The 27,074-nt window shown below is 44.2% G+C and overlaps 1 protein-coding gene across 1 annotated transcript; it reads right to left on the bottom strand.

The window, feature by feature from the left end:
- Nucleotides 1-15: 15 nt before the first annotated feature.
- LOC121600127 (alpha-protein kinase 1-like) lies at nt 16-25,583 on the bottom strand. Its single transcript, XM_041928446.1, is given in 12 exon segments — nt 16-4,040; nt 7,598-7,802; nt 8,344-8,421; nt 9,603-9,708; nt 10,858-12,229; nt 12,231-12,400; nt 13,646-13,900; nt 15,572-15,666; nt 16,662-16,781; nt 18,238-18,593; nt 18,832-18,940; nt 25,262-25,583. Coding segments are annotated over 12 exon segments (3,306 nt in total). The 5' UTR covers nt 25,364-25,583; the 3' UTR covers nt 16-3,702.
- Nucleotides 25,584-27,074: the final 1,491 nt, after the last annotated feature.

Genomic DNA, 27,074 nt, shown 5'->3' with positions numbered 1-27,074 from the left:
GAGTTAAACCATGCGTTAAATTCTCATAAGACCGTATATTTGACTTCAAACGAGAGAATTCAGTGTGTTTGTGTTCTTAGCGATTAACTCTTACTCTTTAATCCTCTTTTTTTTGTTTCTTTACACTCACATATTACATCCTATTACCTGAATTGGATTATTTCGTATCAGTGCGTAATGCTAAAGCACACCTGACACACTAACAACCGTGTGCATACACTTTTCACCTGTCCCCTCCTACTGTATTTGCTTGCTTGCTATTCTGCTGAACGCGCACTATAATCAAATCAAACCACCTTTGTTTGACGCAACGAACCTCAGGACAAAGCAACCCGGTGGTGAATTTTGCCCACTTTCTTGATCGATAGTTAACCGGCGAAATACAAACAAAGGGAAGCTACCTAAAAATACAAGAAAACACGAATGCGCGCGAAACACGGTAATTGGATAGTTTCTTCATTCTTTTTTTTACAACGAATTATACATTTCTTAAGCAAACAACCTCTTCCTACTTTGGGAAGGTCAGTTAGTATTAGAGCATTTAACGTTCTCCTTTTTTCAAATGCAAACACGCAACGCACGGTATATCATAGCATTGGATCGGTGTGTAAACGCCTATCCCTGTGTTCGAAAGCGTTAAAATCAAATGAGTAACGTCCGCAACACTAATTGTGCTCCAGAGCGTATGTTGAAGAGGGGAAGAGGAGAGGGTAAAGGTAAAGGGACGCGCAACCACGCTTAAACCGTTTTAGTCAGAATAATGCGAGAGCGTTTTAATAGTAATATATGTTTTGTGTTGCTTGCAATAGGAGTTTTGTTTTACCTAGTCTATTTCTTTAGACAATAATAACATAGAACATTACCTTCCTTACGTTTAATGTGTAATGTGTTTGTGTTTGTTCCTTCACCAAAGTTACGCCTGCGTTGCGCATCGTTTTTGCGCGCCAACACGAGCGCGGCACGCGCAGGATATAAAAATAATACAGTTTAAAAAAAAACATACAACGCTAAAATTAAACGCTTAATGATTAAACAAAAAAAACAATTTGCGTCCTTCTTTTGTTTGTTTTGGGTGACTACGGTACGTTCCCTGTGGTTGTAGCCTCTGACGCACCTTTAATAGCGTCCGTCACCGAGTAGCTCGTGTGTAAAAGGAGGAGCGGGAGAGTGACATAACCTTTCATGCAGAAACCGAAACTTTGTATCTATAATCATTTCCACCTCTTTTTGCACTCATCTAATCGACTGACGGAGAAAGAACTGCGGTCAACGGTGCCCTGTACGCCATGCTCTCCTTGCTACGTCCTTGCTCTCCTTGCTCCATCTTGCGCTGTCCACGCACTGTGCACACTACCTACTACTAACAACTGTCCTAGTTCGCTGAATGTTTCAGGTACACGATTTCATGATTACATTTCCTTTCCGCCGTGTGCCAAACTACCAGCGACTAGCATCCCTCTGCCCATCCTTCTCGTTCTATGTACACATTCTTTAGGGGGAACAGGGTAGAGGGCTTTACTTTCGAGCTGTATTTTGCTCTGTTTTTGAATTTGTTAAATTTTTAAACATTCTTGTTGCAGAGAAAAGAAAACTCCTTTGAACCATAGCATCAGTTTGTGCTATACACACACGCACACACACGCACACACGCACGAAAGGGGAACTTCACATTGTGCCCGTCTCAAGTGCGTCGTGTTGTGCTTTTGTCCAATGGAAATGGACAGACAATCAAGCATAATTGTAAGATCAAAAAATCATTTTCCTACAAAATTGCACTTTATCCATGCAATTCCCCGTGTTGCGCATGGAGGGTTGGTTTTGTGTTGTGGTAATAAAAAAAACAAAACTAGACAAATCTTAAATACAACATGTACATTAAACGAACAAAAAATACCACAAAACCAACGCACACACAAGCACACAAAATAATTGCTTAGACAACTAAAAAGAGAATCTTAATCCAAAAAAAACAACAAGCCTAATCTAAAAAGCATTTTCTCCTGCTTGCTTCGCTTACATTTTAAGAACAATCTTAACACACCGTGTATTAATTAACAAAAAGATAAAAGATATATAGCCATCTGTCTAAGACTACTTTCACGGTCGTACGCAAATACACACACAATTACGCGTACACCTGTTCCAACGAATTCCTTCACCATTATGTTCCTACTACTAACTCACGGGCATGTGTCATTTCTTCCTGAGTTTTTTATGTTTATGTTCGCTTTGCATTGTTCTGCAGTAATTTACGTGCCTTTTTCTCTACACTATAAACGCCTGCATATGCGACAGTTGTGTTAATGTTTAAGTTTTCCATGTGTGTTTTTTGTTTGTTTGTTTTGTGTTGTACGCCGAGCTTGTTATTTTATAACAAGTTTTCTCTGTTATCCCCTCCTATTTGCAGCACTTGATTTGTCGCACCATTCGCCATTCCTCCATATATATATCGTGTATAAAAATGTTCCTGTCCTTGTAGGACTTTGAGTCCTCGTTATTCAAAGTTTCACTTTCGTTCATAATATCATTCTTCCCTCGTTTTGGGGGAGTGGGTGTCTCCTTTAGTAGCTTGAGCAGTTTATGCACTGTGTAGAGGGAAATTTGTGGCAAAACTCGAAACACAAATACGTCCACACACACACACACGCACACTTTTGCGCGCAGCTCGGAAAGGCGCTCTAATTTACGCACACGCCCTTTCTTAAACAACAAAGAGATCCATTCGCCCATCATTGTTTTTAGTTATTTTCTTCTTGGGACTTTTTTTTTACTAACGCAAGAAGAACATTTTCGAACCAACGCTCTTTGGAGCCAACGTGGACGTTTAATACGATCATCCAACCCATCCAGACAGTATTGGGATGGAAACGATGACGAAATGACGTCCTCCCACGAAATGACGTGCTCTACAGACCCACGAAACCATTGCGCTTTCGTGTGATTTCGCACCCTGAAACGGGTGGCACACTTCAAAACCTTTCACTCCAGGTCGGGGGAATGGTTTTTTTTAGTATACGCACAAATGGGGAAACGAAATATTTGTTTAAAACAAAACGAAACAAAAAGAGCACTCTACTATTGCGCTAAATGTTGTGTAACGGGTTCTGGTGGTTGTTTTGCTTTTGCTGACAAGTTTGCTGCCTACCTACTACCTACGTTTCACTCTCAATATGCGTTAATTTTTCAGTTAACATTATTTTTTAAACGAACTTTTTCTTAATATAAACTCACGGTCCTCTCTCTCACTCTCGGTTCGTCGTGGTTCCGGTTAAAGGTTGAATTTTGGACGCTTTTTGCCTTTCGCACAGGCCTTTAGCTAGCCGATTTGTCTTCTGTGTGTGCCGTTACTGCTGTTTCCTGGCTGCCGCAATCTCCCCGGTCCTCTACGGCAACGCTTCTTCTCTACGGTCCGCAGGCAACGCTGACACTGACATTGTGCCGGCGGTGGTGGATGGGATGGGATGGGCCACATCGATAACAACATGCAACAGTGAGACACATATACACACACACACACTCACATCATACCCTTTGTGAATGGGGCGGTTCATAGACATTTTCATAGTATTTGTGTGTTGTTTGTCGAATATTTTTGTCGAATGATTGAATAGATCGAACGGGTTGAAGAAATTGAAGAAATGCACTGCTGCCTCCTCGTGGAGAAGGTCTCGGTCACCGTTCCCGCTAGCCGCGGTGTTCTGCTTAGGCGACTAGCGAATGTTCCTCATCGTTACCGCCGCAGTGGCCGTCCATGTTGAGCAGCTCGTTCAGATCGATGTAGTCGCCCGACACGATGCCCAGGGTGCCGCCGGGACCGATGAGACCGTTTCCACCACCACCACCGTTGACGTTGCCGTTGCTGTGCATGCTGCTGTTGCTGCTGATGCTGCTGCGGCTGCTGCTGTTGCTGCCGGGGCCAAGCTGAAGGCCGAGCCCGAGGAGGCCACCGTTTGCGCCACCGTTATTTGCGCCACCGCCGCCCTGCAGCTTGTACGACATCAGCTGCGTGTGTGCTGACGGGACGGGCGAAATGTGTCCGCCTGCATTATTATTTTGGACGAAGCCGAGTTGATTTTTGTTGCACGGTATCACCACGAAGAGAGCCAAACGATTTGCGTTCACAATATTCGTTCGTCCGATTTCAATCGATTCAACCGGATGTGTTTGGTCCAGTTTTCAACGGAAGAGAGATACAGAAAAGAACGGGCAAGAAAAACGAAGAATTAGCAGTTGTTAGCGATGTTTGCTGTAAGGCAAATTAGTGTGTAATTATGTCCTAACAAAAGCTCCTAAAATAAACTTATTTATTGTTGTTGCTGTTGTTGTAATCATTTCTCATACATTCAAACAACACGCATACACACACATTCATTCACACAACCAACCCATCAACCATTTTTGAGCATACATACACACCTTCACATTCATACCCTTGGGGGGAAAAATACTTAAATCTTACGGTCCTCACCTTTCCCACCCCACCCTCAACCACCCACATACCCAAACAAATTTGTTTTCTTACACACTAAAGCCTAACGGACCACTTTAGATACCCTTCCAATTGGTAGTAGAACTTCCTCCCCCCTACCCTTTTCTTCCTTTCATCACCCTTTGTCGAATTGCACCCACATTTTCCAAATTCGGCTAAGAAAGGCTACCTTTCACTTCTAATTGCCTACACCCACCCTCCCCCTTCCACTTTTTGTTGGTCTGTTGCAAAGGCACATACATCACACTCGCACAGGTTCATCAAGCACATCGACCAAGCACACCTGGGCACAATCCCGTTGGAACACATTGGTTTTTTTAAATTGCCAATAAGTTTTTTATGTAACATTTGCGTGATCGACCAATAGGAAACTGTAGTAAGGGGATTTTCAGGATTTGAAATACTTGTTGATTTGAGTTTGTTCGATTTCAACTAAATGTTCCGACAATGAATTGTGTCCTCGCGATCGCTCGATCCGCTCACGCACACACACACGCATGATATTGATGCCTTTCAACTATTTGTAGACCAAACATTGCCTTTTTTTCGTCTGTTCGCCTACAATCCTGACCGGGAGGATCTAGTTCTTGTGTGCGGGATAGGAAAAAGGAATAAGGATTTATTTTTGTTGGCAAGGAGATGAGGATGTTATGAAGCTTATGACAGTGATGGGAGATGATTGGAACACTGTAGGACAGGGACGGTAGGTGGAGGGATGTGTACAAATTTTGAACTCAAGTAATGCATGTGTGTTTGTGTTTGTGTTTGTGTTTGTGTTTGTGTGTTTGTGTGTTTGTGTGTGTGTGTGTGTGTGTGTGTGTGTGTGTGTGTGTGTGTGTGTGTGTGTGTGTGTGTGTGTGTGTGTGTGTGTGTGTGTGTGTGTGTGTGTGTGTGTGTGTGTGTATATACCTGGCCCTATTTTCCCCGTCCCTCTGTTCCCCCTTTGCTTTAAATAGTTGGAATGGAAACGTAACAACAGTACCTTGTTGCACTTGTGGACGAAATAGAAAGACAGAGAGGGATAGACACATGCTTTAAATTTCCACAAACTTTTGCCAGAACATCGTATCGCGCGACCCCCCTCGTAGGCGACGAGTCGTAATCGGACGCGCGCGCGCTCGCATAGAATAGCCCACAGAGACACCGACAACACGACGGCCACCCGGACAGCTCTCTCAGCCAGAAGACACTCGGGATCATTCTGCAGCATTGCGCCCCGCCAGACAGCAAGCCAGCCCGTCCATTGAAACGTATGTTTTTTTTTTGTTATTGCATTAATTGGACATTGTCGCTCGCTCGCTCCACAGCAGACCCGTCGAAGCAGATCGGAATCGGAAACCAAAACAGGACAGAGTACGACCATCAGAAGACGACTACCGGAAACCAGTACACACGGCGAAACCGAAACCGACTGGGGGACCCGCTCCCCCCCACCTTGCTCTGACAGTGTGTTGCGAACGGTGTCGCCCACCGAAACGGATCGCTCAAGATGAAAACGACACGCACCCGCAACACACAGAACATACGATCGTGTGCACGATCGTGCCTCATTATGCATCATTTTTGTGGCCTTGTTTGCCAAGTTTTTTTGTTTTGTTTTGTTTGCTTGTTTGGGACCATTATCACCCGTTTTTGCTTTGTGTGCCTTTTTTGTCTTGGTTACTACTTGGCAGACGCACACACACACACACTGCGACGATATTTGCATCATCATTTCGATCTAGTGCTAGCCATGGAGCCATTGATGCTCTCGGAGCTGCTGCTGTTGCTGCCGCTGCCCCATTCACATTGTTTCTTAGAGCTCGCTTTGCTTCGCTTCGAAGATACACAGCAAATATGCTTCTACTTCTCCTTTGCCCAACTCAATCCTATCACTGTCATCGCATGTATTCATGTTTGCTTGCTTTCTCAATATCCATTATCATTTATCAATTTATCAACCATATCTTTGCATCGCAACAGACATTCCTGTGGAAAGGAAGAAGGTCAGATTGTCGTGATTAGAGAGATTTGTGTAACAATTTGACGTAATTTTGTTTGCGTTTGTTTTCGATTAGCGGCTTGTTGTGAATATTTTACAGCAAACCCGATGCTTTGTGGTGCGTTAGACGGTTCTGAATTATTATTCGCTTCTATCGGGGGATCTGTAACAAACGAATACTGCAATGCTAAAGGGCAAACGAAGGATATTTTGCCCTCCCCGTTAGGATGAGAGATAAGTTAAGTGCAAGTTATTTTCAAATATGCTATAGCTATACAACAGTGCACGCTTTAAACTGTTCCCTTGCACCGGAACATACGGATACTAATTTGACAAAACATAACTCACAAACCAACACAGACTCGTCCGTACCAACCACGGTAAATGGTGTGTTAACGTTGCAACACGGTAGTTTTTTGATAAAATGTAATTTTTAACAAGATGCTTCTGCTCTTCTATACGAATGTAGGAGAGGAAAACCGCTCATCATGCCTTAATTGTAATAAGTTTACACTTTTTTTAAAATAATTTAAAAATAATTAAATCTATTGTTGATTATATCAGAAATGTACTGCTTTACGTTAACAAAAACCCTCTATTCAGCCAATTCTGATCCGCGAACAGCATCATCATCATTGCCAACTGCAAACAATTGTCAGAAAGAAACCAAACCACGAAACAGGAAAAGGTAGAGAGCAAGAGAAACAGAAACAGGAAGAAAAGCAGAGAAAACATAGCTGACTTTCCGCAGCTCAGCCTCTTTCTGTCAATCTGTTTGCGAGAAGGTTGTTATGTGCTTAAAGTTAATTAAAAAAAATAGTCTAACAAAATCCAACCCTCCAAAAATAAAAGGCAACCCTTGATTTAGCAATGAAAAAAACCAATCCAGACTACATTTTTAGCTCAGTCAAAAGCTAAAAACTGTCCATCGAAATGGACCGTAAAACGATACACACCACAAACCATGTACATCATATGTAAGCCTTTCACAGCCCCTATTCCCTCCTGCTTTTGAAACTGTTTTTGCCATTATTTTTTTTAATAACTATGTAAGGGAAAAAACCATTAAATATAGGATCTATTAGAGTACTGTTGAAGCGAGCTCATACTGGGCACCGATTACGTACCGGGTGTCGGGCTACTGGATGAGCCGGATTTGTCGCTGCTGTTGCTGCCACCGCTCTGGTGCTGCTGCTGTTGCTGCTGCTGCTGCTGTTGCTGTAGCAACGACTGTACGTGTTGCTGTTGTTGCTGCTGCTGATCGTCGGTCATCATGTCCGGAAGGTTCATCGGAAAATCATAACCCAGCATGTCTTCGTTGTTGTTGAAAAGCTGTGGGATACAACAAGAGAAAACGCGGCAAAGCGCAGCAGCGCACCGACCAAAAACCGAACGGAAATGCCACACCAATGAGATTAATTGGATAAAAAAAACACGCAACACATATACTAACTGAAGGATGTGGGTAAGTACAGCAATAGGTGGTACAAATGCGCATATGAAAATGTGTATGTTTTTTTTTTTTTTTTGAAAGGGAGGCTTCAAATATATGCAAAACTACAGACACATGTGCTTGGCACATGAGCAATTAATGCTTGATATGTCTTTGATTGATTTTTTTTTTTGTAGTTTTTCATCGTTATGTACAAATGACTTGAATTTTTCGCTCCTTAATTTCACATCTTTCTTGTAAGAAAAGAAAGGGCAGAGCGATAGGAAGGAAGGAGGAAGCCCTTCCTTTCCAGTGCACCATTCACCACATACTGCACGCTCGCTCTCGCGTTTCGAACAGTTAGATTTACAATGTTTTTGTTTCGTTTCAGTACTCCTCCATGTTATATGCCTCTAGGTGTATGCTTACATCGGTCCTAACCTTATTGATGGTATCCAGATCGAACGGGCACGACGGGAAGTACACGCGTCCGAACGGAGGAGCGGTTGAGCATGCGTTCTGTTGGTTCAGAAGGAGTCGTGTGATAGAGTTTAAGCAACGGCATGTGTTAAAGTTGAGTTTGAAACACGCAAAGTTTTGTGTTTTGATTTTAGTACATATTTCAATTTCAAAGACATATGTTGGGCCGTGCGCGGTTGAGGCGATGATTAGGTCGAACAGAAGGGGCACCAGTTTTTGGAGAGTTATCATGCTCATCCATCATAATCATCATCATAATCAATAGCGTCAATATCATCACAAATATCATTATCATCATCATCAGAGTGCGTTTTTGTTGATGTTTTTGAAGATATTACATACGTTCAGTACAACCAAAAAATAACACATTTCACAATTCCAATTGGATGTTGGTGCATCATCATCGTCATGTTGTTTTGGGAAGGGGGTGGCAAGATCCAGTTGGAATTGCATCGTTTTTTGGTTGCATTTTGGTTGTTGGTGTGTTGTTTATATTTAATTTAGTTGGAAGAAAGAAGAAAACATACGAGCATGAAAAATATATCATAAAGAAAATGGCTAAAATAGGCTGCAGCTGTCAATCGGGCTTGGGCATTTTTTTTTTTTTTTTATTAACAATCGAAGGAATTGCAAAAGATGTTTAATAGAGTAAAATGAACCAACAATTTAGGAAAATCGCTATAGAGATTGAACAAAAGCTTGAAGTGCATTGTTCGCAAACCGAAACCATATTAACATAAGAACAAAGGTCTTTTTAATTGCTTGAAGTATGACTTAATCCAATTTAGGAAATTTTGAACACAATTTTGGCCTTTTTTACAATGATTATAATAATCATTTCTGTTCCAAAAAAAGGAAAAAAAAGTTTTAAAATTGACACAACATTCACTACAAGGGTGTGATTTATCATTCGTGAAAGATCGTATGAAGAAATTAGTCACAAAGGTGCGCTTCTAAAACCACTCCACAAGCCACATTTATTGTTACTTGTAAGCAATCGATCGCTTGCCTAAAACGCAAACAATCTTTCGTGTCGTTTACTTTATTGCATGAGAATGTGTGTCTTGCGGTGTCCATTCGAGTCCCTCATCACACAGCACAGCTTTTGTGCTTGCTTATATTTATATCCGGGACAGCCCATCGCCATGCAATTACCTTCCCGTTTTGTGCCTCCTCCAAAATCCAACCCACCGATTTTACCAATCGTCACTAAAACTTACCCCGAGCAGTGCGTTCGCGTCGAGCTGGTAGCCTTCGCCCTTGAGCAGCTCCTTCAGCGACTCCAGATCGTTCTGCACCGTGTCGATGTGCTGCCCGTACTCGGCCCTGCAAGTACAGAGGATATGGCACAATCGTGGTGTCGTGGGGAGGAGAAAGAAATAAAAACATTGAAAGGAAGAAAGGAAGAGAAAAGAGGCGCAACCACCTTCGATTAATATCGCCATTCTCGTTCCGGTACGCACACCAGCAATGCGGCGCGCTACCGAGCTCACCTACGCTTCGTGATAAGAAAATGCTTCGTTCGATAGTTAAATTTTGCGTTTGTGCTCTGTTCTGCTTTTGAAATCATATACCTATAGGCCACACACAACGATATCTTGGCTTGGAATGAGCTGTTGCGCTTGGCGTTATAATGCTGAAATATTGTGTGTTTTAAATAATTTTATGAAGTGATACCAAAATGAATGAATGACTAACATGAATGTGCGCAGCTGCAGCCGCTGCTTTCGTGAATATATATAAAATTTAGACCTTTCTCGTCTCTTGAATGCTTTACCGATGTGCACAAGGGCACAACACATGGGTAAAGTTAATTATTTTAAATTACTATCCCTTACATTCCAATGGATTATTCTCTAAAACAGTAAACAACAATGCTGAATGATTTGGATGAACGACTTAACATTACAGTAACAACAGCGTAACAATAACAAATACTAAACTTTATCACTGCATCAATCAATCCGAGCGATGGTAAACACACAAGTCACGGACAAGGATGATTGAGTCGAGAATTAGGTATAAAAAAACGGATGCAGCGAATATGGAAAAGCAAAACAAGAGATGACACAATAATTCCAAAGCGTAGTGATAACAAGTTAGTCTTTCCAAGTAGCATTAAGCTCAACTCTGATCAATAATAAATTCAGCAGATTCTACACATCGTGCGCAGTGTTTAAAGGCAGCCTTGATTGGGACATTGTAAGCAAAGAGAGAGAAAAGAAAAAGTGACTATCTGGTTTGTGGTTTTTTCTCCTCATGTCTAACCATGTTGCTAACATTCTATCCTCGAGAGGCACGGTGAGGCTCGGTGTTGCGTTGCAGGGCTTAATACATTATACGTCCACGGAGCGACCCGTGTTTGTGTTGATGCGATGTTAATAATCGAAAGGGTGGTGCAACTGGTGGGCGGTACGATGCGTGTGGGTGTGATACCGACAACCGCCCCCAAAAGTACCCAACAAAAATACTAACACCGTGTTCAGACGGGACACGTCTAGATCATTGCTGACAAACTTGGATAATTGTTGCTGCTGCTCTTGCTGCTCTTGCTGCTCTTGCTGCTCTTGCTGCTGCTGCTGTTGCTGCTGCTGTTGTTGCTGCTGCTGCTGCTGCTGCTGGTCGGTTTCGCTAGCAACCTGCCGGTTCAGCAGCAGGGACGAATCGAGCGAATTCTCGTCGAACTCTTCCTCGTCACCGTTGAGCAGCTGGAGGCCCGAGGGCGGTGACTGCTGCTGTTGCTGCTGCTGATTGCTTTGTCCTGCCTGTCCCTGCTGTCCCTGCTGTTGCTGCTGCTGCTGCTGCTGTCGACCGGCCTTCAACTGGCTTATGTTTACGTTCGGGTTGTAGTAGCCTCCGTCGACAAAGTTAAATCCGCTGCTAAGCATCGGCGAATCGTTCTTGACAACTCCGTCCGGATCGTTACTGTCTTCGAATATATCCCGCGGCACTACGTCACTCGCTGGGATGTAGCCGTTGCCGATGGCAAACGACAGACCACCCGTTCCAACGGGCGAAGTGGATGTGCCAGTGAAGCCCGAAGGACCGGCCAATGACGCATCTTCCTGTTGTGGCTGCTGCTGCTGCTCGTTGCTGGTAATTGTTTGCTTCTTGGCCATTGCCAACTTTTTGCCACCACGCGTCAAAATCAGTGGCGCGTTAGCGGGTGCCGCAGTAGCAGTGGAAGCTTTCAAGCCACTGCCACCTGGCTTGGCGGTAGATGGTGCACCCGTGGTGCCGGCAGAAAGTAAGCTTCTGCCCTGCGTTCGCTGGCCGGCCGGTAGCTGCCCTTCGTTGCGCCGGTTAGCCGCAGCACCATTGCCTTTCAGCAAGCTTTCGCCACCCTTTCCACCGGCTGGCTGGCGTTGCTTTTGCTGCTGCTGCTTCTGTTGCTGCTTTTCCATCTCCTTAATCACCATCGGTGTGTTTAGCATCTCACTATCGTTATCCTGATTGTAGAGCTGCACAATCGCCGGGTCCATCTCGTCCACATGGTCGACCAGATACCCGTGCTCCTCGTCATCGTAGCCTTCTTCCAGCGGCTCACCACCATCGACGAAGTTTTCTAGCTCTTCCCTGTCGATGGTGCTTTCGATCAGCTGAATAAGGTTCGCCGGAGTGCCAGCAACTCTGTTGCTGCTGCCGCCGCCCCGATTGCTCGCGTTTCTCGAGCGTGTAGTGATCTTTTGCTGCTGCTGTTGCTGCTGATCCTGATCACGCTCCATCTTTACGACCTTTGCGAACGAGCTGCGTATCCTATCGGCTCCATCGCCGCCGCCACCGGTGCGGAACGGAATCGGTGAGGTGGAAAATATCTCCTCGATCGTTTCGTTGCCCCCGTTGAAGTTACAAGCCACCTCCGCCGTCTCCTCCACCGCCGCCGCTGCCAGTGCCGCTGACACTGCTGCTAGTGCTGCGCGAGCTGCTACCGCCGGACATGGACGGGGTCGCGGTCCGATGGTACGGGGACCGCTCCGGGATCGACATCGGCGAGCTAACCTCCGGTATTTCCGAATTCCTGTCGGCACAGAATGAGAAAATCTCAGTCAAAAATCGTTCGCATTACGGCTCAACGTCTGCACTGGGATCAATTTTGATTTGCATTCTTTGGTGAGAGGAGGGGGTTTATTTGCCTCTTTCCTAACGTTTGCCTTTCCCTCCTTCCGTAAGAAGCAGCCGTCGCCCGGCAGTAGGAGAAATGCAGTGAAGAGGACGAGAGGACGATCCTATCGTAAACACACACACAACAGTCGCGCGTCAGCTATTGACAAGGTTGCTCTTTCGTTCCCTTTCTATTGCGTAAATTGTATGATGCTTCGAGAGGTCGTCTTCATCGTCGTCATCCTGTGTGTTTATCTTCCTACCGCGCCATGAGGATGCTCTCGTTTGTCCTCGGGCGATGTGATGAAAAACTTGGCTAGAAAAGTCTAGGTTTTGCCAATGTATGTAGATAATAGTTGTTGAGAGGGATGTGGCACATAATTGTTGTTAAAATTAAACATACGCACACTCACACATACACACACTCCACACAAACACACCTATTGTGAGAAAAAAATGCGCCAATCACTGCTCCAAACATTTCATCTCTCAGCATTTTACGCTTTCGATGTCCTTGCGAAACATTTACAAAGTGTGTTAAATGTTGGAAAGGAATTAAACGAGCTGTATCTGGTATAGAAACGAAAACAGAAACCTTATTGCATTGATCCACCATGAGCATAAGTGAACCAATCAATGGAAGGAAAAGACAACATAACTGTTTGGAGAAAATTTCAGTGACACCAATCTCAAAAATGAGTTGTAAAAAAAAAGAATACCAATGATAGTTTATGGATGCATGAAAATACAACAAATAGTAATGTGATGAGGTACAACGAGTATTAATTTGAAAATACCGAATAAGAAATATGTAACTTTTTATATCCTAGTCAAGCCTTAAACCTACCAGCGGAGAACGGTTAACACGTTAAAACGAAAATGACAAACCCACCACATCCCATCATCGATAGTACATTTTAGGTTTGCTTCGAAAAACAAAACACTACTGTCGCAAATTCTTATTGGTCCGTGCTCGATTCAAACACAGACAAATAAATAAAACAACCAGTAAGTAAGAATTTGAATCAAAAAACAATATGCTATCGCTTTCCTGTTGAGAGACCAGAATAAAACAAAGTTTGGAGGAAGGAACACGATATCGGGATTGGGGTGGCGGGAAACATACAGTTTGGGTGTGTTTATGTTGCTTTCGCATCATTACCTGGTCCCCTTCGTTTGGTCGCTTGGCGAGCTTTTCTCCTTCCTAACAACGCTAACGCCGTTCAGTTTCTTAAAGATCACACTACCGACACTGTTGCCGCCAGGCGGCTTTACGCTCTTCCCAACAACGGCAGAACCCGAGGCGGAGGAGGAAGTGGACGTATTAGCTCCCGCATCATCGGCGGACCGAGACGTGCGAACAATCTGACCGGTTACGATGGGAACAACATGTTTCTTGCCCTTGTCTTGCTTTGACCTGAAGAAGAGGAAAGAGGGCAGGGTACATTGAAAAGGTAAAATAAACTATCCGAAAAACAGAACAAACAAGAATGCAACAACAACAACAAAGAAGAAACAATCCTATTGACACAGCAACAAATGGAATGCATTAGAGGTTCGGGTCGACGATAGTGACGCGATGCCCGCCAGCAGATAATATTAATTATCTATGTTTAAAGGAAGGTGGTTCTCGAACAGCCGAATCACTTCATACTGCACACAGATTGCACATTGAAAGAAACGGTAGCAAAAACAAAAAGGAAAAGTTTCCATGTTCATGTTTCGTAGTTAAATAATACACCAAATATGGATGCATCGCATAAAAACAAAGCGTCAATTCAGGTCAAATCAGGCCACAGTAGTTTATGCAAACCACATTTTGGCTAGCATCGAATTAGCTAAATTAAACATATATACGCTTCTAAATACAAACAGAAAAGTGGTGTTAAAGCACTGACAAACGACAAAAAGGCTAAGTAAAGTTGGACAGAATGCAAGCACTAAAGACTAAGGCGCACTTTAAGAAGAGTTCTGCTCGCTAGAAAGAATAGCTACTGACAGAGTGAAATTGCGATACCTGGGTAAGCACATCAACACACGATCTTAGAAGACTACAGATGTAAAACAGACTAGGAAACATCTTTCATGCATAAAGGAATGAAACGGACTAAGCCACAAAAAAGGGTAAAAAACAACACACTACGGGCACGAAACTACCATACGGAGCATGCAAAATCAACACAACAAAAAAAGGGAGGGGGGGAAAGCACATAATTGTAATTAATGAATACAACATAACACTAACAGGACGACACACTAGCGACGAAAGGTTAAAAAAACTGCAATTTAAACAACGCATTATAATTGCACAGCAATTGGAGAAAAAGCATTTCATTTGATTGCAGAACAGAAGCAATGATAATAATGCAATAATATCTTATACAGCTACATCTACTCTGCACAGCTGCATCCGAACCGCATGATTTATTGGATGTGCACCCGGGGAGCGAGGTGAGAAATGTTGAGCTGCATACAGTGTGTTGGGTGAATTTCAGATGAGCTGACAACACACACATATGTGATTCAATGTGGCGCAGAACAGGAATTTAAAAATACTACGCCATTACTCTCTCACGAAAAACCATTTTCACGGTGCACCGAAACCGATTGCGTGTGTGGCTGCCGTTAACTTTCAGAGTTCAGAAATTGGTTTTGAGACGGTAGCCGCGTGTAGCAAGTGATGAGCAATCGGTAAATTGCATAACCCTTAGGGTTGGTGGCACGCACATGCCCACCTGGAGCCTCCCAGACTGGACCGCACACACACACAGACAGGTCACGTGAAACATACACATACGGAAGTAGAATGATTTGAATCATCGACAGCCCCGCGATCGATGTTACTCCGTTGAATCCCCTCTCTCTTTCGTAAATATGTATTGTGTTAGTCCTACCCGAGCCCCGTATGAGACCTGCATGTGTGGCATGGGAAATAGATATCTTCTTCTGCTCTTGCCAAACGTATTATTAATCCTGCCACTCTCTCAGCAGCACACAGTGGCAGGGGAGTACACAGCAACAAAAAAAAAACGAAAACCAAAAGGAAGCTTTAACAAACCGGGGCATGCGCCGACGAGCATTAACTTACAACAATTCCTGCTGATTGGCGTACGCGACCTCCTCGAGCGCTTCGTTTAGCTCCTCGATCGTGGCACCACCATCGTCGTAATCGGACTTCTTCAGCTGAAAGTAGATTGAAGAAAAAAAAAGGGTGAAAACATTGAATCATTCGCGTCGTAGATCCTTCTCATATAACAACGGCCCGATTGTTGCCCTCCATGCGTCAGAGCGCACAGAAAAACACACACGAGTGTAGTAGTAGGTACGAGTGGGCGAGGTAAGAGTAAGGTGATGATCGGTGATCGGTGTGGAAAGTATAAAGTTCTGCGGTGTAATCGATCGCAAGCTGGCTTTGTGGGGCGGTAGACAAAATAATGCCTCGGGAGAAGGGGCCAGCAGGGCGCTATCTAATATCCATTACGTCCGCAGCTTCTTGAAGTGGCAGCAGATACTAGTAGAGGGATGCTTATCCATGAGCTGAGCACAGGCGAGCTTGCGGTGTTGGCGGAACACATCATGCATTATCGATGATCCAACCGAACGTTCAGCGGTACACATCACCGGCCTCGGTCACATCACATGACACAACGCGACGCCCATTTAACGCAAATCACCATTAATTAGTAGGCAGACCGGGCTGTACGGGCCTCCCGTGCAACTATTGCGGTAGAATATGCCCTGGCCCTGTACTGCAAAGGCATACGCGATCTTGACGTTAGGATCAAAGATCGAACAGATTTAAAACACATTTATTGATAGCTATTCCGATCGATCGCCGTAACAGCGAACGGTCACAATTGCATCAACAGTTCCTAATTCGAGAATATCATGTTTTTTTTTTTGGGCAGGCCGAATGCAAACCTATAACAGACTATTCCGTGCCAGAATCATGTTGGCTCAAAACAGATCATACCAACTTATCCTGTTACAGAGGCTCGGAAGAGGATGGATTGAATTAATCGTCGATCTATACTTGCAGCTGTGCCAATAACAAACAACTTAGTAACCGAAACAGAGAGGAATATTCATGTCTGTCCCAGTTTGAGGGGATTTTCTTCATTATGCCTAGGGATTATCGTGCAATCATCCGATGACCGCTCCACAAAACCAATTCTTACCTTTGCCTGTTGCGGCGCATCGTTGATCATCAGCTGGAAGCGACGCTTGTTGCTTCCATTGTTCATGGAGCCCAGTCCACTGCGGGATGGCTGCACGATCGTCACCAAGAATTGAATGAGCTGGAATAGAAAGCGAAAAGTTGGTTATAACGTATTGTTTCGCCTGTATTGAACAACAATTTAACAATTTAATTTGTAGTAATCTACGGGGAAAGGGACTGGCAGACGAAGGCGCGTGACTGTGAGCGGTTTCGGACACTACTGAGGCAGGCCAAGACCGCAAAGCGGTTGTAGCGCCGGATAATAACAGTAATCTAATGAACTCCCTGCCAGATGGTTACTGCAAGTTGTCTAATAGAATCAATATAGACGAAGGATCGTTTTAATTCTAGTAACTTTTCCTTGCATTGAAGCCATTTTTGTTTCGAATTAGTCCTACATTTGAATTTCCAGTAAAACAATAACAAAAAACGACCCCATAAAAATAATCAGATCGCATTACTCTTGTTTGTACATGAGTTGCCTACGATCAGTCGTCATCGGCCTCGGGTGCGTTATCATTGGTAGGTTTAAAGTAAGTCGACCATTTTTTCCCCCTCCTTCACTTTATGATTGGCCACCGCAGATGACAATCTTTTAGCGACATCGAACTCAGGAAGCTATTTAGAGCGTAAAACAGCACGGCAAAAAAAAACTACCTCCGCAATATTATCGCTAACATTAACAGCAATGCAACATGGTGGAGCAATCGTGTTGAAACCATGTCAGGCTCAACAGCAGCCCACCACACTCGTGATGACCCCATCGCCCCATAGGCGTAGGAAGCGAAACGGAGCAGGACACGCAGCGTAATGTGCACGCAGGGTAAGAAGGGCTTCTTTTATAATATACTTCCACAAACCATCGCTGCATTTGGTTTGCTAAACCCGGCGGCGACAGCGCCAAACCAAGGGTCGGTAAGGAGTGTTTAAGGACAGCGCGCGTATGAGCTCTACCCTACTATCTAAAGAATTATTCGTCCGAAAAAAATTATACACCCATTATTCGCCCAGCTGCTGGCAGGGCAACAGGATCATCAAAACCAGTGCACCAGTGGCTTCATTTCACGAAGGCCTGACAGCGATCAACACAGACCCGGCCGCAGCAGAACAAGCAGTAACGGCAAGCGGCAAACGCACCAGCAGATTCCGGTGCGGCGAATAAATAAATAACTTACTTTCATATGTTAGGAAAAGGATTGCTTTTCCCCGATATCTTATGCCATACGGTACCGGTAAAGAACTCGGGCGTGACAAACGAAGCCCAAGCTGAGGGGGTGACAGTATTACCATAAAATTAAAATATTCAAATTCCACCACCTTTGCCGTACACCGGGATGCGGTATGAAATCGTGTGTCTCCCACCCAAACGATGGCCGACAAAAATTTAACTCCTAATAAATTCATCCAGATCCAGAATGCATAAACAGCCGTGATTCGTCCGGTTCGTTCTACCCTCCCCGCAGTGCTGTTGCTCTGTTTCTCTCCACCAAAGCCACCAGCTTCGTCATTACTCCTCCTTCGACGGGCAGTCTCACCTTGTTGACAATCTGCTGCTGCTTGTGGTGCTTCTGGCGCAGGATAGCGATTTCGCGCCACAGGGCCTCATTCTCCTGCTTCATCGTCTGGAAGCGCGAATCGAGCGTATCCTGCCGGCCGCGCATATTCTTCACCTCGCTCAGCACGCGACTGACCGCCTCCAGCTTGAGGGCGCTCTTGTCCTCGGCCTGCTGCTGGGCCTGCAGCTGCTGCTGCTTCGACGTCGCGATCTTGCGCTTGATGTGCTCCAGCAGGTACGGGTGATCCTTCTGAAAGCACGGATGGGTGAACTCCATCTCGTCCTTATCGAACCGCAGACCGCCATTGTCGATCGAGGTGATTTTGTGGAAACCATCTATAATTGGAAAAATATCAAAATCACATTACTACGAAACGACCAGCTACCGTTCGCATCCGTTAAAAGTCAGGCCGGGGGGCGTTGTCGCTGGCTATTTTCGTGCAACAGAGCAGCAGCAGCAGCCAACCACACCCACATTGAAGGGTCTCCTCCGGGTAACAACAACAACAACAACAACAACTGCCACTCCGGTTCGATTGATTTCTCTTCGCCGCCTCTTGCCTTTCTCACTTACACATATTCAGCTGCCTAATGAAGCTTGCCATGTTGTTGTGTTTGTAGTTGAGCGGCAACAGCTCTTTGGCAAACTGAGCCTGATTTTGGATGATGAAACTTCGCCCATCCTGGAAAAAATAGGAAGCAGAAGGGAAAACAGCTTTGCGTTAGTATGATGGCAAACGACAATAACAAGAAACAAGAGCCCACAAAGAAATAAAAGAAGAAGCCACCTATAAATAATTGAGGAAATCATTCGCAATTTTATTGACGTGACTGCCAAATTGGATTTGCCGGATGCCTTATGGGCATCTTGCTGGAAACCATTCCATCGCTATTCCCCGGCAGGTCGATGTATTATGAGTCAAATAGGAGATTAAATCGTGATTTGGTCTTATCAACGCGTTCAGCGAAGCGATATTTTTAAAAACAAAACTACAGCAAAAAAAAGGTATTACCTTCTACTACTTATCGCCTTTTCCTCGCGCGTAGCTCTCAAAAACGCAAGAAGATGGCAAGCAAGCGCGCACACGACGGCAGCGCTTTTGGACATGGGAGGTTCCCATTATTAGATTGTAGCACGAGATAATTTGTCGGGAGAAAAGGGCCTCCAAGAAAAGAAGGTTAAAAACGACAAACAGGCGCGATACATTATCTGCTGTACCTCCGAAAAAAAAACGGCCGACCCCTCTCAAGTGTAATCGCAAATTGTGGGCACATGAGCTAGTAACAAAAAAAAAGTACACACGCGCAACACAGTGTGAGGACCCCCTCTCCAAAAAAAAAGAATAAAACAAACCGAAACGGCGAGATATGATGTGTGGTTTTGGTACGAACAATTCTATTACGCGTCGGACGCGTCTCCACAATAGCGAAAGTCATCGCTGGGAAGTCGGGCGACGATGAGAAGCCTTTTTAGTGCGATGGGATGTAAGATATATTGGGACGGTTCGTCCTATGCAATCTTCAACCCATATGCTGCTTGCCAATTATTTCGATCCTTATTAGAGAAAGATCTTTCTAGATTGCAATCACGATTCTTCAAAGATCCTTCAAAGAAACGATGTATTGGTTAATGAGTTAAACTCATGTAACCAACTGTCCGGAAATAATTTCCAGCCAGTCTAATAAATATTTAACTTCACTTGTCCTTTTTAAGTAAATTTTGCATACCAATTAAATGATTGCCGTTTAACGGTTCATATTCATGATGTTCACGGTCCTATTTTCGTATTTCCATAAGCCGCTATCAAAAATCTAAAAACCTCACATAATTGCCGATCCCTGCATTCTGATAATGGAATAAGCACTGAGTTCTTTGATATTACATAACTACTATTAAATTTGTTATTTGTTTCAGTCAACTAATGATAAGAATAAGCAAACTACGCTAAATTTCAAGCAAATTTAAATTGTTCTTTAGCGTTTAAATGCTGCTGTTTATTGAACATAATCGTTACGAACCACACTCATAATACAAAAAAAGACAAATACACACTACATTTAATTAATTTTTCAGTTACAATAGCATAACTTTTCGACGGCCAAAGACGATCGTTAGACCTGCCGTGCCACACGCTTTCCCGTCCCAGGGGAGCTAAACTCTAACCGATGCCTACTACTGTGCCGTCCACGTGGTTCAGTCGTAAAAATTTGCACACTATTCCTTTGCACCCTGTGTGATCATGTCATACAAAAAAGGATCCAAAAAAGTGGCAAGAGCTCTAAGTAAAAATGCGAGAGCAAGTTAATAAATTGATTAGAATTGCAGGTTTACAGTTAGCAAACAATAAAAAAAATGATGGTTATGTGCGCTATATGGGTGTCTATACTCAGCTAAAATCGGGTGTTTCCTCACATATTTGTTTCGGCCCTGGACACAAAACCACCACCATCACCACAACATACACACACACACACACATACACACGAGCATAATCAGCATAACATCGTGTGCAGCTGCGATAAGCCGTGTGGACGGACGCGAGACGCATCAAGCGAGCAATCTTTCTTTTTTTTCCTTTTTGTCGAACTACTAAAGCAACCATTAGGAAACGGCGGCAGGGGAAAAAGCGCACAACAACGAATTTCAGCAAATGGTGGGACTTTGTCACCACCATCCCCTCCACCACGGAGAGCGCGCGGTGTATCGCTGTCGATGTGAAACCGTGACACTGTGTGTGCCAGCCCCACCACGCGACACACCAGTGCACACAAACACACATGATGACAGCTTTTCGGCGACACGTCGTCGTCCGAATGTGATATGGATTGTGTGTGCGGAGGAGGAGTTAATGGCGGCAGAAGACTATTTATATTAAATCAAGAGTATAGAGGAGCGCACAAAATATGCTGAGATGAAAAAAAAAATCCATTCGGCATCAACAAGTATGATCGTGATCGTAAAGTAAGGTGGGATAATAAACCTTTACTCGTGCCAAAACATTCCAAGCTCAAATCAAATAACATCAGTACAGTATTCCATCCATACTGCTCCGGTTACTTTTGAATGTATAAAAAGGCAACCAAACAACCGGTTAAAGAGTTGCTGCAAATCAGGTGGCGTGTGTGCGCGGAGGAACGACGTAATCAACCTATACTCGGTGTGTTTGTGTGGTATCTGGGCACTGGTGGGCTGGTCCGACACAATTCCCTTCTGCCTTCTATACCATCCCCTTCCACTTCACTCTCACACTGTGCCCATTAAAATGATTATCTTTAACTGGCTGTGTGAGTGGGTGAGGTAAAAGTAAAAGGAAGAAAAAAATCACAGCAAACCGGTACACCGACGGACGATGGGCCGCCGTTGTCGTTGTGAGACCATCCGCGAGAAAAACAACATAACGAGCAAAAACAAAAACCAACCACACATGCGCTGCCGGACGCGCTTGGTTCGACGCGTTCTAGCGCAAAAGCCTTTGCGGCGACGAGAAGGGAACGCGAGGCAAGGATGCAAAGGATCGAAATCCATACCACCTTTATAGTGGTAGCAGCTGCGTCTTATCTTCTTCTCCCTCAATAAGATATCCTGTCCATTTGTGGTTTGATAGGGGCTAAGATCTACACTCTAAAAGCTGTGCATACATTACACGTGGTCTCGGGCGCGACAGAAGCATTCAGCATTCATACACGCGCACAAAGCACAAACATACGCACAAACATTCGAACGAAAACACCCGTTAATTTGAAGTTGAATCATTCGTTCTTGTTCTGTTTTCTGTTTTCTGTTTTCTTGTTCTCCGCCACACTAATGACGGTATGTCGACAACCGATCGGTAATTAATTGACAACGAAGTGGCGGGGGACAGCATTACTACTGTAGCAACAGTAGGCAGAGCTTGTCAACCAACCGAAGCCCACTACTGTGACAGGTGTGGGTATACACAGGCCAAACTAATGCACGTAAATAAGTGCTTTGTACATGTAATTGAAATCATTTTCAAATATCCCATCACATGTGTACTAGAAGTTTTGCTGCCGTTGCTGTTGTTTGTCTACAATTACAGGGGTTTTCAGAGGTTTTGATTATTTTGGCACATTTTAGTGTGTTATGGTAAGTTGATTCTACGGCCCCCTTATTGAACCAGGTGCCCTTGAAAAGCAATTAGATCACTATCCGTGGGCAAGAATCGAGAAAATGTCAGAAAGTGAAAAGGTATCAGAACCGCTGAAAACCCTGTAAGCTAAGTGCCGTGAATCATTACACTGTTGTGAGACCCAGGCAGGTTAGACTAAGAATTAAAATCGACCCTGAGCAAGGTTACACACCCAAAGCGACACATAACAAAGTCGACGGGGCAAAAAAAAACATTTACACGAATAAAACAACTTGTCATCCTTGTACTATTCACGCGCAAAAAGTGGATAGCATGGTAGGGTAACATTCACATCCCATAATTGTGTATCCGCGTACAATAAATAATTACTTGCACACATGCACACAGGAAGGATATTTTGCTGTACCTTGTTGTTGTTTGGATGATTTTATCTGAGCGTGGGCGAGAAAACAAACTGATCCGGAAAAGCAGTGCGTGGGATGGTGCGGATAATGGTGATTAGTTGCGATTGGATAAACTTAGCCGATGCTAGAGCATAATCTTTCATACCTTCCACCATCATGGTCTTGCCTGTGCTACTAATGGCAATCAATTTCGCGGTTGCCAAGGATACCTTTCCTAGAAGGCAGGCGGCAAGATGGCCCATCGCTCTAATGGTAAGGTACGTTGGCTCTTCGCTATTGTACCACCTTTGTGCTGTTGTTTTCGTCGATTTATCGATCAGATTGTGTGCGTGTGTGTGTTTGTGTTTGTGGGCGTGAGGACGAGTAATTTTTTTTTCTCATAAATTGATTAACATTGCCGAGATTGAATGTCAACGCCAGTTCCTTGAAGCTGCGTCGAAAAGAACACCGACTGCGATCATTAAAATTAAGTTCACAGTACATCATATCGCGTTTCATGATAGAGAGGCAGGATGTATTACGTCAAGAACTAATTGAAGAAAAAAATCATTACCTCATCAAGTTCAAACACTCCCCCAACGAAAATCTGTACCATTTGTTCAAACAGAACCCAGATTTTTGTAATCTTTCTCTAATTCCAGTGAAAATTGCATCTATTCTACCCAAACCTGAACAAATAGCCACCCACGGGGACAGAGGGGGGAATGGTTCTCAGAGTTTTTTGGTTGTGCGTTTTTCTCTTCCTCCTGTGGGTATATTCGGTGCCTGAGCCAAACTGTACAAAGGAGGTAAAAGGTGAATAACAAGTAACAATCAAATAAAGCGCGACGATGCGTTACGTAAAAGTGATGGGCAATAAAGCTGCGCGCGGTAGCGCGAGTGTGCCGTGCTGCTGCTGAAGGGTGTATAAAATTATTATATCACAGGTTAGAATAACCGGACTTTAATGATTCATCCCTGTGATATTTCTCATTACTTTCCACACACTAAATTCTACCATGCAATCCGACGACGGCGTCGATCGAAGTACCATGAAAAGAATAAACAAAACACACACACACACACACACACACACACACACACACACACACACACACACACACACACACACACACACACACACACACAACACACACACACACACACACACACACACACACACACACACACACACAATACCGGGTGCATCCTGACGTCAAGCCAGCCTGCTCTGTTCTTTCTCTCTTTCTCACTGTGAATGTCAAAACAACAACACAAAAAGCCGAAAAATGAACGACCTGAGATAGAAAAAAAAAGTGGGGAGGAACAAGACACATACGTTAACCTTCTGCATCCCTTTCGCGCACAAGGGAGTGAAGGGGGAGCTGCTATCGGAATGACGTACGCATCGAGCAACTGCCCCTCCCCACCCCCCCACCCCTTCCGTCCACTACCTACACACACACCAACACAACTTACGATACGAACGCACACATAAGCGCATAAGCGGGTCGGCGCACGCACATAGTGACAGGACGGCAAAACAGAAACAACCTCCGTCGAAGGACAAATATCGGCGAACGGTGATGAGGGCGATTGCTGTGGCGACGTTACTCCGCGCACGTTTCGATTTTATTTCATTTTCCGTTTTGGGGAATGGCCGAATGGCACTGAAATCACACCATATTATCGCATGCACGCTGCATTCGCGAAGGACGGGAGGCAAATCATTTAATTCCCATGCTGCTAATCGGATATCGAGACTGGACCGCACGGTCGACCGCGACATGGTTTGGGATTTATCATCTGTTGCTTTGTTTTTAAACGCCCGTGTGTGTTATTACGGCAATGCGCTAATTATCGCACCCAACCCTCTCATAGCTCTCTATCTCTGTCTGTCCCCTTCAAGCCACCCTTCCATCTAACACACTTCCGAACAAAAAACCCTCCACATGAACAACAACCAATGAACGAACGCGACCCGACCAGTGGATGAATCGATCGAATGAATGGTACGCGCGCGGGGATCGTGCAGCCATTGACCGCGAGGCGAAACGGCAAACGACAAACGTCGCACACAACGACACGGTAACAGCGCTGCGCCGCGCTACTCAATCGCTATTTCGACAAAACATACAAATGGCGGCCATTTTTGTTAGGCCTACCCGCCGCCCGTGAGCGGCACGAAACACACGTACACACATTCACGCACGCACGCACGTACATGTACACACACACACACACACAATCACTTACACTGCGCTAGACGGAGGTGAGTGAAAACCTGTACGAAATGAACGGGCGGATTATTTTCATTCGACGGTAAAGTTATGCGACGACGGCGACCATTTCAGAAAAAAAAACTACATACACACTCATGCAAACATACATACATACACACACTAACACACTTTCAATTTAATATCAAATGCGCTTCCAATGCAGCAGGCACACTGTAAAACCAATTGTAACATCAATAACAAAAACACGCCCCACTCCAGACACTCACCGTGCTCCACGATATCAAATCGTTCGTCTCGCTGTCTTCGACCAGGCGCCATAGTTTCGCCAGAAATGCAGGCACTGAACCTGTCTCACTGAACGTGTGCATTTTTGCTGCTGCTGCTCCTTCGCCTCCTTCCTTCTTGTCTGCTCCTATGTTGCCTTCGTCTGCTCCGTGTTACTTCACCCACTGCGCCTCTGTCTGCACCACTTTCTGCACACGCACAATTTACACGTTTCTATTAAACTTCACACATACACACGTGTACCTACAGAAACACACTCGCGCACACACAACCTGCACAGTGCACATACACACACACACGAGCGGGGTTGCTTTTCTTTTTCAGCTACGAACGCACAGACACACCAACACACGCGCGCACACAATTGCTGCTTTCTCGTGCTGCTGCTGCTGGTGATTTTCCACTTTTGCTAGTTGGCTAATTGAGTAGTATTGTTGTAAAAATAGGCTGTGGTTTTCAAGATATTTCTATTTGCAGATAATAAGCACTTTTTTTCTTCACACTCTTGCACACGGATATGCACAAATTGACCTCGAATGGGATGGAACGCAAAATTAGCACACCAATTTTTGTGGACTTCGTACGTTTATCGACCAGTATGGGCCACTTATTTTTTCTTAATGCGTTTTTACTCGAGGCAACTCACCCAACCAGGCCTCCGCGGTGGCGACAACCCAAAGAACAAACGGGTAATAATACCCATGCAGCGATTCAGTTTGACAATTGAGGTCTTTCAAGTTTTTGACAGTACGGTCACGGATGGAGTTAAAATGGGCAAACATCAGGGAAAAATCAGTCGTTTAAAAATATACATATATTTTATTTAACGTGTGGATGTTAAAGGGAAAATTTAATCATAAATAAGGAATGTTTTTAGTAAGCTCTTTAACTGGTAACTTCTAATAAAAGTTCAGGCGAACTAAACCCAAATAGCCAGCTCGAACTCCATAGCTGATTTGAGGCTGTTTAACGAAAAATCGTTCCAATGTCGTACTTTGTGGGTAATTAAGAGATAAAACGGTATTTGGTGGAACCATACATGTGTATGATTCACGATGGAACTTGCTTAAATAGCCAGAATTGCTTAAGCAGCTCATTTTGGCATGCCAAAGATCGCTGCTCTAATTCGCCTTTTGCAGTAGATAAACAGCATCAAAGTTCTATGTGGGTCTTTCAAACAGTGCCTAAGCAGCTTTCTTATGCCACGATTCCAGGGATAATTTTTCTTTGTGTTTTATTTTCAAGCAAGCGTCATCGATGAAATAAACAACAAGATTTATTTCGTTTAAACACATATGTTTTTTTTAATCCTTTGTATTGATGAATAACACAAAATTTTACACAATTTACTGATTATTCACAATCACTTCACTCAATATTCATTCTTCAATTAACGAATCTAACTTGTGCAGCAGCAATGAGATTATTGCCGGCGTCCGTCTTTGACACTTTGACAAGAGCCACCTTGTACCGATGTCATGCATTAAAAAGCTATAAAGTTCCACCAAGTTCAGTACCCTTTCTTAACAAGCATTCAAGTTCCATCATGAACCCTACACATAGTGCTAATCAGCCGCAAAGTTCCAAAGAGTACCATGTGCCTGTTAAACAGTACGAGTTGGCTATTTGGGTGAAGGCTTGGTAAGAAAGCGTACCCAACTTCGTGGAACTTTATAGCTTTTTAATGCATAACATTGGTACGAGGTGGCCCTTGTCAAAGTGTCAAAGACTGGTGCCGTCAATCATCTCGTTGCTGCTGCCCAAGCTAGTTAAGTTAATTGAAGGAGGAATATT

The sequence above is a fragment of the Anopheles merus genome, chromosome 3L (genome assembly GCF_017562075.2).
Source record: "Anopheles merus strain MAF chromosome 3L, AmerM5.1, whole genome shotgun sequence".
Taxonomy (NCBI): Eukaryota; Metazoa; Arthropoda; class Insecta; order Diptera; family Culicidae; genus Anopheles; species Anopheles merus.
The sequence above is the reverse complement of the archived record's forward strand: the minus strand, read 5'-3'. Positions and strand labels throughout refer to the sequence as shown.